The following is a 15,169-nucleotide window of genomic DNA, read 5'->3' on the forward strand; positions in this document are numbered from 1 at the left end:
CGTAGAAAAGTTTTCTACAACAAATTTTAGCAACTCGTAAATAATATAAACCATTCTCACAACTTGCCATGTATGCCGTACAAAAGTTATTTAGGAAGATTTTCACTTATTTACGGGATTTCAAGCTCCCCGTAAATAATATATATATATATATATATATATATGTTTATGTTTTTTTATAATTAATGTACTCTTAATTAATGCTAATTAATCATCCACTACCTATAATTCACATCACTTTCAACTATAATTCAATTCAAAATACATACATATCCCATTAAATATATCAAAAGAGTTAAAACATTTTTACAATTCATCATTTATTAATGTGCCAAAACAATTCAACATTTATCAATGTTCCAAAACAAGAAAAAAAATCCATTTGTCAAGAAAATCGTCAATTTCTTAATACTTTTGTTGAAAAATTGATAAACCTTCTAGCACTTGAGTTTCAGCCTGCACTTGTCAAAAAACCACTTCACTGTACAAAATCTAAGGAAGTAACTGCAAAATCCACGGTACAAAATCCAAGAAAGTAGCTGCATCACACAAGTCTTAAATTCAGAATGCTAATAAAAAAGAGAAATAACAAGATTATCATTTATGAATCAAACACAAACATTTTGCTAAGAATTTCTTCCTCAGATCTGCCAAAAATATTTCAAGCAGATAATTTTCCTTAATTGAATACTAGATTTTTGTAAGGATGTATGAGAACAGACAATATCATAATATCTTTATATTCATGAACACTACAATATCATAATATGTAGTCTCTTTATCTCATGATTATGAGCAAATCTGAAACATTGTAGGTTTTTGTTGCAACGATTATGAGCAAATCTAAAACATTCTTGTTGGTGTTCATTGTTGCAGGACCCATTTTGGAGCAGCTTTTTCAGGTGTAGTATATGGCTTTCTCACTTGCCCAACGCTGCAAGTAGAGGATACATCAAAAACTGGTCAAGAAGAAGGAATCACTCTTGTTAGGCGAAATGTCGATCCTTGTAAATCACTTATTGTATTCTCCCTCTTTGTTCTTCTTTTAAGCTCCTTAGTTTTTATTATAGACCCTCCTCTCAACTCAATGGCAGATGACATCTCTATATAGACATCGAAATATATAACGATCTTTTATGTAGCATAGAACTCTCGAGTTGGGAAACAAATATAATTACTTGTAAATTTGGAATAATGTCATTGTTTTACCAGTTTTAGTAAATTTCATTAACCTCCAATTTCAATTGCTCAAAACAGATTCATCATATTCTTCTAATAATTCCTTCAGAGTTCTGTTACAACCTAGAAAATACTCATATCTTGTATATTTGTTTGTATAAAAGATAATTAAATAGAATGAGGTAGTTAATTTGATTTCTCACTTTTCAACAAAATGGCAATGGATAAGCTAATCAGTCCCATCTAAATTCTAAACAGAGAGGTGGAGCCCTGGAATTTCTCTTTTACAGAGAGTGTAGTGGGTGGGAGGGAGGGAGGGAGTTTGCTGCTTTGAAACAGAGAGGTGGAGCCCTAAAATTTCTATTTTACAGAGAGTGTAGTCCATGCAGGTCCTTAATGACATGCAAAAAGTCAGGTTAATCTGCTTTGAAACAGACAGTTGGGTCCTATAATCTCTCTTTTGATAGCTTGTCCCAATGAACATTCAAAATATAATAGTTTTTCAGAAGAGCTTTTGAGGCTTTAGAATACCTGTAAATTATCTTATATTCACAAGGCACAAATATGAATATTTTAAATTTCTATGTCATTCCTTTTAAATTGCCTTACCATTTTGTAAGCAAAACTAACCACTTAGCTCTCTTTTGCCACATAATCCATTAAGAAAGAGCATATAAACACAACATCCAAAATGTTGATTACATATAGCCTTTTACAATTTTCTATCATATTCAAAATGTGAATTACATATATAGCTTTTTACAGATTTTTGTTATTTTCAAAATCTGGATTCTATCTTGTACTTTATCCTCGCTTCATTTGAAAACTATCAATTAGTCACAATTTTTATTATTTTCAAATGTGGATTCCATCTTGTACTTTGTCCTCGTTTGATAAAATCAGTTGTAGTGTGGATAATTCTTTCATGCTATTTAAAAGCAATGTCTAAAAAGTGAAAACTAACAGATGACATCTTATCAAAATCTGAAGGTTCTTAAAATGATAATACTCACTCCTCGTTATGGGAAAACTGTGATCTAATAATGGTGGCCATAAGCAGGCCTTCCATCTTATTTCACTAGAATTTGTATAATTCAGAAATTTCTCCATAGTAAAAACATTATAAAGACAGCCCATGCCTTACTTTTCTCTACAAATGTCTCTTAAACCTTCTAGTTCCAAGCCATCTATCCTGCTACTACCTAAATCTTTGTGCGACTGAGCTCCTCTGTTGCAACACATCAGCATATAGTGAACATCTAAAGGCATATACAGTATTATATTCATGTCTATATTCATTATTTTAATGGTAAGTTGAATGGAATGGTTTAATATATATCTTTACAAGGTCACATTACGGTGTATCAGCATGTAGCAAACAGAGAGTTTGAATATCCATTTATAATGAGAAAGACCATATATTTCCTTAGGTTTAACATCAAGGGAAGGAAATGTGGGTGCATAACAAAGAAATTGCCACTCCATGGGTAATCCTTCTCCTATCGGACCTATCCTACTATTTGTGTAGCTACTATTGTTGATAAAAGTGGCCTCCTTATTTTGGTGGGATTAAATCGTGAGCTTAGCTCAGATTAGTAAAAAAGTACCTTACAATTCAAGTGCACCCTCCTATCAAGCTATTGCTATATGTTTCTTTGTTTTATTAACTGTAATGTAGAAAATGGTCCTTATTAGTAAAACTGGAGAGAAATGTTGTACATAAGGAGATTTAGGAACTTAACGCTAGAGAGTTGGCTAAGGAATTCACACATGCGACACTGGAGTTGGGTTATGTATTGGGGACTAATAATTCTACCTTACTGGTTCTTTTTTCTTTGCAATAATTACCAAACCATAAATAGTCATCGTCATGATCTCTCCATCCGCAATTTCTAGTAAGACTTTTGGAGATCATTCCTAACAGATGGGGTTGATGAGAAAATTTGGAGTTGTTTTTTTATTATTTTATTTTTATGAATTTGAATCGACTAAAATTTGGATTTGAACAAAACTTTAGTTAGAATAAAAGTTTTGGAAACTTCATTAATTTTTCTGTTCTGACAATTAAGAATGTTTTGGAAACTTAATTAATTTTTCACAGGATTTACAAGTTTTTGAATTCTAAACTTCAATTATTCTTGGTGGGTGTTTTAGATAGAATATAAACATGAATAAAAAAAGCATTAACTAATAAAATATGTGCAATAAAGTAATCCTTTGTAAGCATCCTGAGACAATTTTTTTTTTTTTTTTTTTTTTTTTTGAAAGGTTAATTCGCATCCTGAGAGTCTGAAACACTTGATAGCATGATTTTTTATTAAAACTTAGAAGAGTAGAAGAACTCTTTAACTTTGATATATGTCCATGACTTTATTCTATTCAATTTCCTAATAAAGAATGGTTCATACCCTACCACTGTGGTACTAAAGTATGGTTCCAATAATAGATGGAAAGGCTTCAAAATTTTCATGCAAAGACAAACTACTATTCCATGTAAAACTAAAAAATTTAAGTAAAGGTATAAACAATATATCAACAACTTCTCCTCCACCACAATCAATCAAAACCTCCACATACGATGATCCCATACTCCCATGCTTTTGACATTTTAAAACAAGAAATAAAAATGGCCTCCACACGGGCGGATGTACCAATAAGGTAATAAAGTTCAAGATACACCACAAAATTGGTCACTTAAAGGCACGTGACCCCCCCAAGTATGAGTATAAAAAGCATTAAAATTGTGCAATCATAAAAGAATTTTATCGCACATAAAGACCATATAACTTACAATATTCACATACACATGCATGCACGCTAGTAAAAATGTACATGCAATGCAACATATATGTATAACTTTTGGATACATAATAAATTCTATTTCCATTTATATAAACAATATAGTACTCGTTCATGAATTTTGTAGGAATTAACTCAAATCCCTTTTGAAAGCTGAATATTAAGATGATAAAACTTAGAATAATCAAACTTTAGTACTTTTTGAGTGTTCCATTGATCACTATATGTGCCATTAACTTATAATTTGTCACCCTCATGATCTCTAAAGTGCCTGCAACTTTACATGCACTCTCGATTGATGAAAATATCAGTGAGCCATTCAATTCTGCCCCAACCTCCATTCAAAATATACTGGTTAATTTTTTAGAAAATTCAGGCCCTTCACAGGTTTTTCAAAGAAAAATGTAGCTTCATAGTGTATTGCATTCACAACCCAAGTAAAACTGTCCCTACTCCATTCAACAATTCCCAAACTCGAATTACAGATTTTTAGCCCAATCCCCTTTTCAATTTAAAATCACAGTCCAATAATCAAGTCCCATTGTTCAATTTCAGTCCAATTTTTTCTTTTTAGATTTCAATTTTTTTGATTTTTCAGAATATCAACTCAACAAGTATGCATATATATACTGAGAATGAAAAATAAAAATAAAAATAAAAGATAAAAGGCACGTGACCCCCTAAAACAATCAACTTTTTAAGCATATAATGCATTGCCATGGTGATAATAAAAATGAAGAAGCATAGTATTTGACCTTTGTTGTAGACTGGAATCATAAAAATTCCGATTCTTCTACTCCTAATGAACTGGTGATAATCAATCCTGTCAGAAAAAAATATTGACAGAAGAAAAGGAGGAACCAAAAGCAAATCCAGGAAAATAGCTTAATTTCTTTTAGCAACAATGATATGACACAGACCTTGTAGCACCAAGGAGTAAGTTCCTGCAAAGACTTTCTTCCTTCTGCTATCTTTTCTCTAAATCACTGTGAAAGAGAAAGAAAAACGTCAATGCAAAACAACAGTAAAAAACAACGATGTGCAAAGATAAAGCCTGAAAATAATTGCAAAACAAGATTTTAGCAAGGTAGTTGAAACTCTCCCCTCATTGTTCACCAAAATAAACACATCTAGTTATAAGATCACATTTACTGACTTGTTAATATATTTTCAAATCTCCTTAACACGCTTGTCCTTTTTTGTCTTAACTCTTTCAACTACATCACATGTTATATAATTCATAGGTATAAAGTTTTTGTACACAATTACAAAAATTTCGTTCATCTCGCAAAGTTAGAGTTGTGCAAAAAATAACAAATCATTATTCTACCACCAAATGCGTGCATCATTAATGAAAGATGAATTAGTGATGCACAAAAATCTCAAAGCATTTTGTAACGAAATCGAATAAATACTTGCCAAAGAAAATAAATTAAGATCACAAAATTCTAAAATTACAAAAAAAAAAAAAAAAGAAAAAAAAAAGTGTGTTCACAAAGACCTACTTCACTTACAGAGGGTGGAACTTACAGAGGGTGGAAATGAGAGCAAGTAAACGAAGTCACTTCAATTAAGTTAAGAAAAAGAACAAAAACTTCAGTATTTGATATCAATGAACACAAAATACATCAACTACAAACCAGAAATTCAGTGGCACTGTGAGGTGCAATCATCATGATTTTATAGTGTAACAGGAAATATTGCTCAATCTATTTAGCTTGTGCTTAGCTTAACTCATTATTTATTAAACAGGCATCCATTATGCAATATTTTGAAAAGTAAATCAAATGTCATCATAACACCACTGTGATGGCCATTCACCTGTCTTTTAGCCTTTTCATGAAGATACTATACCAAAATAATGCACTTTCCAGGTAGAATATTTATGAATTTACAATATCAAGTTACTCACAGTAATTGAGTTACTTCAATTGCCGTTTCTCTAAGCGCCTTCTATCTAAAATGAAAGTAGAAGCTATTTCTACTAAAACCTAATTTATTGACTTGCTATACTTTTGAGTCTTAGGTTGATGTGGCCTTCTATATAGCTACATTAAGATAATTCTGAACCTCAAGGATTCCAAAAAGACTTGTAATTGATCAACTGCTTCTTCTTCTTCTTCTTTTTTTTTTTTTTTTTGACCAGATAATCACTTCCAACTGGAATCTCAGATATGCTTAAACAGTAAGAAGAAGTCACCATACAAAAGAATAATTGGCTTCCAGGTAGTCAATTTTCTCCCATTTGTGCTTGCCTTGTTGCATTTTTATGTTACTATCTTGTTTCTATTTGATAAAGTGTGCAATTCTCCTAATGTCATGTTACTCTACTCCAGTTTTATCCACAAGACCCCAGCAAACTAATGATCACATGTGCTGATTCACAAGTCAGATTCTTCATGGAATTAATGTGATTGGCAAATATAGGGGTACGTGTTTATTCTTTTCTTGGGGAAAAAAATAGGGGAGTTTCAAATGAAAGATAATAATAATAAATAATAAAAATAATAAAGGACATACTAGTTCTTAGCCCAGAGCGGTTTGAAATGCACAGTCAAACAAATCTTCCCTCCTCTATACATCTAACAAAATTCGCAAAAACCCAAATCAAATTACATCATTCCCACACATACAAACACATAGATAAAAAAATTGACAAACAAAATTTGATAAAAAAAAAAAAAATTAAACCTAATCGAACCTTGTGGGTCTTGCCATCCAGTTGGGGCAATTCGAGTTCAGGGGCAGTGGAAGGGTAGGTGATGGGGATGTCGACACTGCAACAGTCATGGCTTTCACCAGCGCTCAAAAACGTTGGTGAAAGCCTTAAAAAGTGCTGGTAAATCCCCTTCTTGATTGCTAATGTGAAGGAAACCGGGACAAAGGCTAAATTATAGTGGTCACACTGTCAGCAATAGTAAGAATGTAGCAAGCTCAGTGTCTTGTAGCATACAAAAACAGAATTTTTTGTTCAAGTAAAAGGCAAACAAGAGACCAAATGAGTCTTTGGTTCTTACTATGGTTATTTAGTTACAGTAGTAAAAGTCATCTTCAATGGAGTTTATTATTATGTCACTATCCCATAACTAATCCACGAAATTTCATAGTTATGATAGGCTGATACCATTGGCCACAACTTATGTCTATGTAAAATAAAAAAAATAATAGTAAATGAATTTCTCTAAGATATTGTGTGATGATTAACTGGGAAGGCTTGGACTGTTGACCAGCAAGTAAGAACTCTAGACTTTTGTTTTTTAACTTGGAACATATAGAGGTTTACACTTTATGGTGATAAAAAAGAAGTCCATGCTTACTAATTTCACTAATATTTAACTTCAAGATTTTTGTGACCCCATGTATCAACACTCATATTTAAATTCATATACTTAAATATATATATATATAAAAAATAAAAAAAAAACCCTCATATAAGGATCATAATATAAATAAATAAATAACTAAAATGAACAACTTACATGTTGAAGCAACCCTGGCACTTCACATCCACAAAAATTATATCGTTGAAAGTCTGAAGAAACTCTACATAAGACAACCAAACATCAATAGTCTTACAGAGAGAAACTAAAACAATCCTAACCAAAGTCTGAAGAAACGTATTATAAAAAATCTTATGTACAGTAAAAGATCTAATATATATATATACACACACACACACTAAGTACGAAAAATTCGTTTGGAAATAAAAGAAAAAAAAAAAATCAAACCAAAAATTCATATCATAAAAGAAAAAAAAAACATTAAAAAATGAAATTTGCTTATGGATTGGAACTTACTCAGAAATTGTAGAGAGAAACTAAATTGTGTAAAATGAATGATCAGTGAGAAATAAAACAACGAACCACGAAGAAATTAAAATGAAACAAAGCGGTATCTGAGAGAGGCTTTAGCGAGAACGTTTTGGGAGGAAAATCTAGTGAGTAAGATCTCGAAATGACATAAATTTACAGCTCTTAGAGATCGAGTAGCTGGTTAGAGATCGAGACTGAGGAGAGACAGCTTGAAGAGAAGCCTAGGGCTTCAACTTTGTAATCTCAGATGAGATAATGCCGAAAGAGAGACGGGTTAGCAAACATCAATCAAGGGCTTCAGCTGAGAAATGGAGATCGAGAAGTGAGAGATCAAGACAGGGTAGAGGAGTCTTGCAGTGAGATATCGAGATAGAGCAGGTTAGCAAACATCAATCGAGGGCTTCAGCTGCGAAATGGAGATTGAGCAGTAGAGATCGAGACAGAGTTATCTTAAATCAAAGGCAAAATATTTTTCAGAGATGGGAGTCTTGCAGCTGAGAGATCGAGATAGAGCAGAGAGAGGAGACGGATGAAGTATGGCTAAATGAAATTAAAATGGGAAAGTGAAATGTTGTAGTGTTAATGGACCCAAAAAAACGACGCAGTTTAGGCACCAAATATTCTAAATAAGCGGAGGGAAAAAGTGGAGGGAAGAGAAAAATTATAGGGAAGGGGAAAAACCAGAGGGAATGGATTTTTGTAAAAGGCTAGCTTATTTATGGGGCAATAAAAGTACCTTAGATGTGAATTTATCCATGAGTCCTTTAATACACCGTAAAAGAACTTAAATTCATTTTTTTATTATTTTTTGTGTATATTTTTTAAGTAATTTTATTAATTATGCCTATTCAAGCTTATTTATAGGGAAAAAAAAAGGTCTTTAATGTGAAATTTAATGCTTCATCTACGAGGAACATTTATCCAGTTAAAGGTGTAAAAATATGCCGTAAATATATCTAAATATTCACCGGCTCTTTAATATGCCGTAAAAATATTTTTCTTCGACGATTCTATAAAATCATCGTGAAAGCATATCCTATAACGTAACAATTACGAGGATTCTTTTAAAAACTCCGTAAATGGTGGTAACCACAAAGCAAAATAAAGAAGCCCTATAAATATTATGTCGTAAAAGCTCACTTTTCTTACCTTGTTGTGAACCCTTACTCGTATCCTGTTATCGTGTCATGTTATAACTTGCCACCCCTAATTGAACCTCTACTTCTTTATTTTTCCTATGAGTGGCCCCTGTTAGTTGTTACAGTATTCCCCTTAAATCTACGCCAATATACACGTCTATACACACATTTCTACTGATCCTTATGTCTACTAGATTCTTTTTAATTTAAAATAGTAAATGTATACTTCAATTCTATCCATTTTTAGAACTACAATATCTATTGGTGAAAGAATTTTGGAGATTTAATAAACAACCCTCCACCTCCACCTCCACCTCCTCCTCATCAGGACGAAAGAGGAGGAAAAAGAGCGCTTCTCTTTTGCTATGCAAACACGCAGTTGATATATATTTTGAAGGAAAATACTTAAGAAAAATATATATTGGCCATCATGGAAAGCAAAATGTTGTTGTTTTCAAAACTTCCAATTCTCATTGCACTCTTCATTATTTTATCTACGTCCCCAACCCCAGCTTTCGCAGCAAAAAAGGTACAATATTTTTTTCTCTACATCTATGGTGGAAATTTCGCGGTTGGAATTTAACTTATTTGCTAGTTTTTTCCCCTCTAATGGATTGGCTTTGATTATTCTCCTTTATTTGCTTATTTATTTATTTTCTGTTGTGGTGGTCTTTAATAGTCATATATTGTGTACATGGGAGGTCATTCACATGGTAGAAAGCTGACAGAGGTAGCTCTAGGCGAGGTCTCAGATTCTCACTACGAGTTCCTTGGATCATTCCTGGGAAGGTATGAGATTTGACACTTGTTTTGAGTAATAATTTTTTCCCTTTTCCATTATGTTCGTCATTCTCTTAAACCTATTTAAATATTTGGAGTTGGCCAAAAAAATTATAATTTCAAACAAAGAAATAGAAAAAGAGAATTCGTGTGGCCAACCCTTGAATTCATGGTGTCACAAATTTGAGAATTCACAAATTTCTCCACTTTTACCTTGTGTCAAATGAACTAATATGTAGATTGAGATGACAATTACCTTATGCAAATAATATTAAGTCTAATTCAATCTTTTCCGTTTCGAAAATCCTAATTGAAAAGAGATTAGGTGTTAGCATTTTTCATACTATTATAATGTTCAACTCTCTCTTTTGCTCATGGTACGGTTTAATGCAGTACAAAGGAGGCCAAAGATGCCATATTTTACTCCTATACGGCTTACATCAACGGCTTTGCTGCAATTCTTGATGAGGAGGTGGCAGCTAATATTTCAAGTAAAATGTCTTAGTGTTGATAAATACTTTTCCTTAATCCTTTGTCTCCTTTATGTTTGATCAGTGATATTTGGTGTACTAAAATGAACAATGTTTCACAATATATATCTATGCAGAGGATGCAAGAGTTGTGTCAGTTTTCTTAAATAGAAGGATAAAAAGACACACAACGCATTCATGGAATTTTCTTTCCCTAGAAAATAACTACGGTGATGTCGACTCGAATTCGTTGTGGAAGAAAGCCAATTATGGAGAAGATATCATCATTGGAAATATTGATGGTGGTAAGTGAACTCTATATGCTTGCTTTTAAATTAGTTCTCTTTTATCCTTGTAATTCCAGATTTTTAAATTTGAAATTCATAATTCTTGAGACTTTGGTTTTGCTAGGTGTCTGGCCTGAATCAGAGAGCTTCAGTGATGAAGGATATGGACCCGTTCCATCAAAATGGAATGGAATATGTCAGAGTAACACCAAGGATGGATTCCCTTGCAATAAGTATGTTGTAGTTTCATATAGATCACTGGCTGACCAGACGACTAAATATCAAAATAAATCAACAGAAATAGGGAAACAAAATCATATCTAAAAAAACTCGAAACGAATATATCAATAAGAAAGCATACAAATAACTCAAAGCACACACCCATTATGCACAAAACAGTTCCTGAACACTCAACTTTGGCCCAAAAATAATCAGTTGGTATTCAATTGAATTTTTGTTTTGTTTCAAAAAAATACAAGTTTGTGAAAAAATATTGATTCTCTCTTTTTATTTTTGGCTTGTAAAGTGAAATATCAATAATCAATTTTGAAACAATTAAGAAAAGTAAGTGGAAGTGGTTTGTTGACAGTCCAACATCTTGATTCTTCATAATCCTAACTATATATATATCAATATTCTTGAATTCTCACCAAGTCCAGACTTGATAAATATTAGAAACTAAATTTCTTTACGATTAAGACTTCTTCTAGTTAGAACAATACCGCAGGATTTGTTCAGTTATTGATGTACTGCTTGATTATTTATTTTTATTTTTTTTGGAAAACAAAATAATAAGTGAACTTCTTACTTCTATTGTCTAATAAAAATTAAAAATTTCAGGAAACTTATCGGAGTTAGGTACTTATACAAAGGATATGCTTCCTTATGTGGCGTTAAAGACCATTCCAATTTCTCAGCCCGAGAGGTCGATGATGGCCATGGAACTCACACGCTATCAACCGCAGGTGGGAACTTTGTCCCAAGAGCAAATGTGTTTGGCTTTGGCAATGGAACTGCAAAAGGTGGTGCACCTAGAGCTAGAGTGGTTGCTTATAAGGCATGCTGGCAGCGAAGTAAGAAAAAATGTTCAGAGGCTGACATACTCAAAGCCTTTGATTATGCCATACACGATGGCGTTGATGTGCTTTCAGTTTCTCTTGGTCCCGATTCTCCCCAAGACTATTTCAATGATGGCATTTCAATCGGGTCATTCCATGCTGCTAAGCATGGCATTGTCGTGGTGGCCGCAGCGGGGAATGAAGGACCGGAACCTGGTACTGTCGGAAATGTTTCGCCGTGGCTGATAACTGTTGGAGCTAGCACCATGGATCGTGAACTTGGTGCTTACGTTGACCTTAATAATGGAATGCGTCTCAAGGTTCAATTCGAATTCTGTCATTAACTTTGGCATTGTTTCAACTTAAAATATTTTTTTATTTTTCAGTATTTGCAAAGTCTAAATAGAAATTGAGGTCAAATGAAACATGTAAAATAACTTACCTAAATTTATTAGTAAAATATTTTTGTTAGATTTTAATATTTTTTTCTTCTTAAATATTTTTTTGACAACCAAACACAAAAATATATATATATATTTTTTTAAAGATATTTTACATCCAGAGAAATATATGTCTTATACTTGTTTGAGATTTTAATAATTATCTAATATATGATAATAGGGAAAAGATATTAGCTCCAAGCAATTGCCCGAAGATAAATTCTACCCACTTATTGCGGGTGAACAAGCTAAAAATGCCGATGCCGGTACTGCAGACGGGTAAGAACAACCTAGCTTATTCAAACCATCACCTTTTTAAGTGTTGCTTCTGTTTTGTTTCGTTGCATGTAATGTACGTGATGTGCTTGTTTTTATGTAGTTCACGCTGCCTGAATGGAACGCTCGACGCCCAGAAGGTAAAGGGTAAGATCTTGGTTTGTCTTGTTCGAGACACGTCTCGGAGAATTGAGAAAGGACAACAGGCTGCTTTGGCTGGTGCTGCGGGGATAATTTTTTGTGACAATACCACCAAAGGCAATGAAAATGATGATAACAACATTCATGTTTTGGCAGCATCACATATCAATTACACAGATTGTCTTGCTGTTTTTTCCTACATCAACTCTACCAAGTAACTTTCTCTTTGTCATCTTTCACATTTTGTGGACATCTACTTTGATCACTTTTCTTATACTCGTTACAAACATTTCGACAGTAATCCACTGGCTATGATTAAGCCAATGGAAGAACTGCACACAAAGCCTGCTCCGCTCATGCCTGATTTCTCCTCTAGGGGTCCAAACATTTTAACACCAGGAATCCTCAAGGTTTGGCCAATGGACACATTACCATTTTGCTTTTCTATTTTCTTTTTTTCTTTTTTATTTATCAGTTTTTAATTAAGTAGTAACCATTTTTGATCGGATTTATAAACTCAGCCTGACATTACTGCGCCGGGAGTACATGTCATAGCTGCGTACACTGGAGCTGCCAGCCCTACAGAAAAAGATTTCGATCAGCGCAGGACACCCTTTATCCATATGAGTGGAACATCCATGTCTACTCCTCACGTAGCCGGAATTGCTGGTCTTCTCAAGGCAATTCACCCAGATTGGAGCCCTGCAGCCATTAGATCTGCAATCATGACAACCGGTAATTCTTCAATAATTAGTTGTACTAATAAAATTGTTCTACTAATATCAGTTAGTTCTTGGAGCACATTTGTGTTGAACTTATTCTGTTTCTCATCATTCTGTGTCCAGCAAGAACAAGAGATAACACCCGACATCCAATGCTAAAACGATCACTGAATGGATCATTTGCTAAGGCAACACCGTTTGATTACGGTGCTGGGCATATACGTCCAAATCTTGCAGCAGATCCTGGCTTGGTCTATGACATAACAGTTAAGGATTACAAAGAAGACTTCCTTTGTGCACTTGGCTATAATAAAACTGTTATAAAACTCTTTTCTGAGAGTATCGTATGTCCACAATCCACCAATCCTCTCAGTATCTTGAACCTTAACTACCCTTCAATAACCGTCCCTAAACTCTCCCGTCCAATCACAGTGACTCGAACAGTGAAGAATGTCGGCTCAACCAGCACTTACACAGCTCGTGTCCGGCTACCACCGGGATTTTCAATTTCTGTTGAACCCAATGTTCTGAAATTTGAGAGGACTGGTGAAGAGAAAACCTTTTACGTGACTTTGAAAGCTAAAAGAAATGGTGTTTCAAAAGGTTATGCATTTGGAGAATTATTATGGTCAGATGGTGTACATAATGTTAGGAGTCCAATCACAGTTGCCATTGATCCCACACCTCCACAAAAGAAAGAGGAGGAGGAGGAGGACAACGAATGCTAGTCCAATTACAGTACCAAATAGAAAACACAATCATCAATCGGATTTGAATGAATGATACACTTAATTAATTGTCATATTTTGTACAGGGATAATATTTATATATTGGATTGGGACATAGGAAAAGAAGATATGAGTGGGTATCTTTGTATTTGATAAAAGCAGTTATAATTTGTGTATTTAATTTAAATAGAATTACTTGTTTGTGTAACTTGAGTTCTCTTTTAACTTAATTAGTAATTGCCTACCAACATTTTATAGTTGAGTTCCAATCTAAATTAACATAAATTTATTTTGCAAACCAGTTTTAGAGAAGACAATTTTGGAAAACAAAAGTAATTGCTATGTTTTCATTTTATCAACTCCAATAACATAAAAATTGTGTTTTCAATAAGAAAATTCAACAAAATTGATGAAGCCAGTTATATAAGGAAAGTTATGTCTCTAGAATTTTGCTTCTGAAGAAACGTGGCAGCAAAAGAAAAAAGAGGAGGAAAAGGTTGAAGTTGGTAATCCATCTTTCAAACTCACTCCAATCAGAATTGCCCATCAATTCTGGAGGCACCAATGCATGCGACGTCTTCCCAAAAGGTAACTTTCTTATATAATTGAATTTCATAAAGAACCAATCAATACTTTCCTTACAAATCCAAAATCTTCAAGTTAACAAAATTTTCTTCAAAGTTTTGGTTTCTAAAAAATATCATTGTGGAATATTTTCTTACATCTCATGTGGAAAAGAATGAAAGATAGATAGCAATAACACAATGATAAAACAAATAAAACAAGAGATAGAATTGAAAGAAATATAAACGTAATAAGGGGCATTACTAGAAGAATATATGAAGCAGTAAATGTATGAAGACGTAGAATCTTTGCTGCGTTGACATTGGGCAGTGACGTGGCAAAGCTGGATTTGGTGGCAATAGCATGACAGTGGGTATTCTAATACTGAAGGAGTTCAAAGTAGATGGACGATGAGTTAGTCATTTGATGTTTGGACAGTCTTTAGTGGTTTAGTTTGTCTTGACATTAGGATAGTCTTTATAATATTATTTTAAGAGTTGTTTAGGACTCTTTAGTTTTTCTTTAAAGAGTGGGGAATAATCATTGTAAGGGGTCCACACCTCTCAAACAATCGCATGATCAAACTCTAGTGCAATTTCCTTTATTATTTATCCTCTACCATTTGAATTATTTATTTATTTTTTTTTTCGGAAAGTAAGGTTTTATATAAAACTGTGCAAATGTACAAAAGGCCGAAGCCCCCAAACACAGCCCAAACAATATTGAGCCCAAGCCTATTCTAAGGCAAGATTACATGCAATCAGAAATTATCTA

At 33.3% G+C, this 15,169-nt stretch overlaps 1 protein-coding gene and 1 long non-coding RNA gene across 5 annotated transcripts; one reads left to right on the forward strand and one right to left on the reverse strand.

Moving 5' to 3' along the window:
* Window positions 1–213: 213 nt before the first annotated feature.
* On the reverse strand, window positions 214–8,346 carry LOC132299345 (uncharacterized). 4 transcript variants are annotated; one of them, XR_009480078.1, is made up of 7 exons: window positions 7,776–8,346; window positions 7,458–7,521; window positions 6,680–6,883; window positions 6,499–6,560; window positions 4,899–4,964; window positions 4,734–4,801; window positions 214–539 (listed from the first exon to the last, which is right to left on the reverse strand). It is a non-coding gene; the product is annotated as an uncharacterized LOC132299345 (long non-coding RNA). The 4 variants fall into 4 exon arrangements; XR_009480081.1 differs by lacking the exon at window positions 6,499–6,560 and having other exon boundaries at window positions 215–539; window positions 7,776–8,345; XR_009480085.1 differs by lacking the exon at window positions 6,680–6,883 and having other exon boundaries at window positions 219–539; window positions 7,776–8,344.
* Window positions 8,347–9,359: 1,013 nt separating this feature from the next.
* On the forward strand, window positions 9,360–13,938 carry LOC132273858 (subtilisin-like protease SBT5.4). The gene is made up of 11 exons (XM_059774948.1): window positions 9,360–9,458; window positions 9,609–9,718; window positions 10,103–10,200; window positions 10,317–10,484; window positions 10,591–10,699; window positions 11,307–11,844; window positions 12,146–12,243; window positions 12,344–12,595; window positions 12,680–12,791; window positions 12,903–13,116; window positions 13,227–13,938. Exons 1-11 carry the CDS (start codon window positions 9,360–9,362, stop codon window positions 13,829–13,831), a joined length of 2,403 nt encoding a protein of 800 aa, XP_059630931.1. The 3' UTR covers window positions 13,832–13,938.
* The last annotated feature ends 1,231 nt before the right edge of the window (window positions 13,939–15,169 follow it).

The sequence above is a fragment of the Cornus florida genome, unplaced genomic scaffold (genome assembly GCF_030987335.1).
Source record: "Cornus florida cultivar Cherokee Brave unplaced genomic scaffold, ASM3098733v1 CherokeeBrave_3.0.0_Hap2_Chr01, whole genome shotgun sequence".
Lineage (NCBI taxonomy): Eukaryota > Viridiplantae > Streptophyta > Magnoliopsida > Cornales > Cornaceae > Cornus > Cornus florida.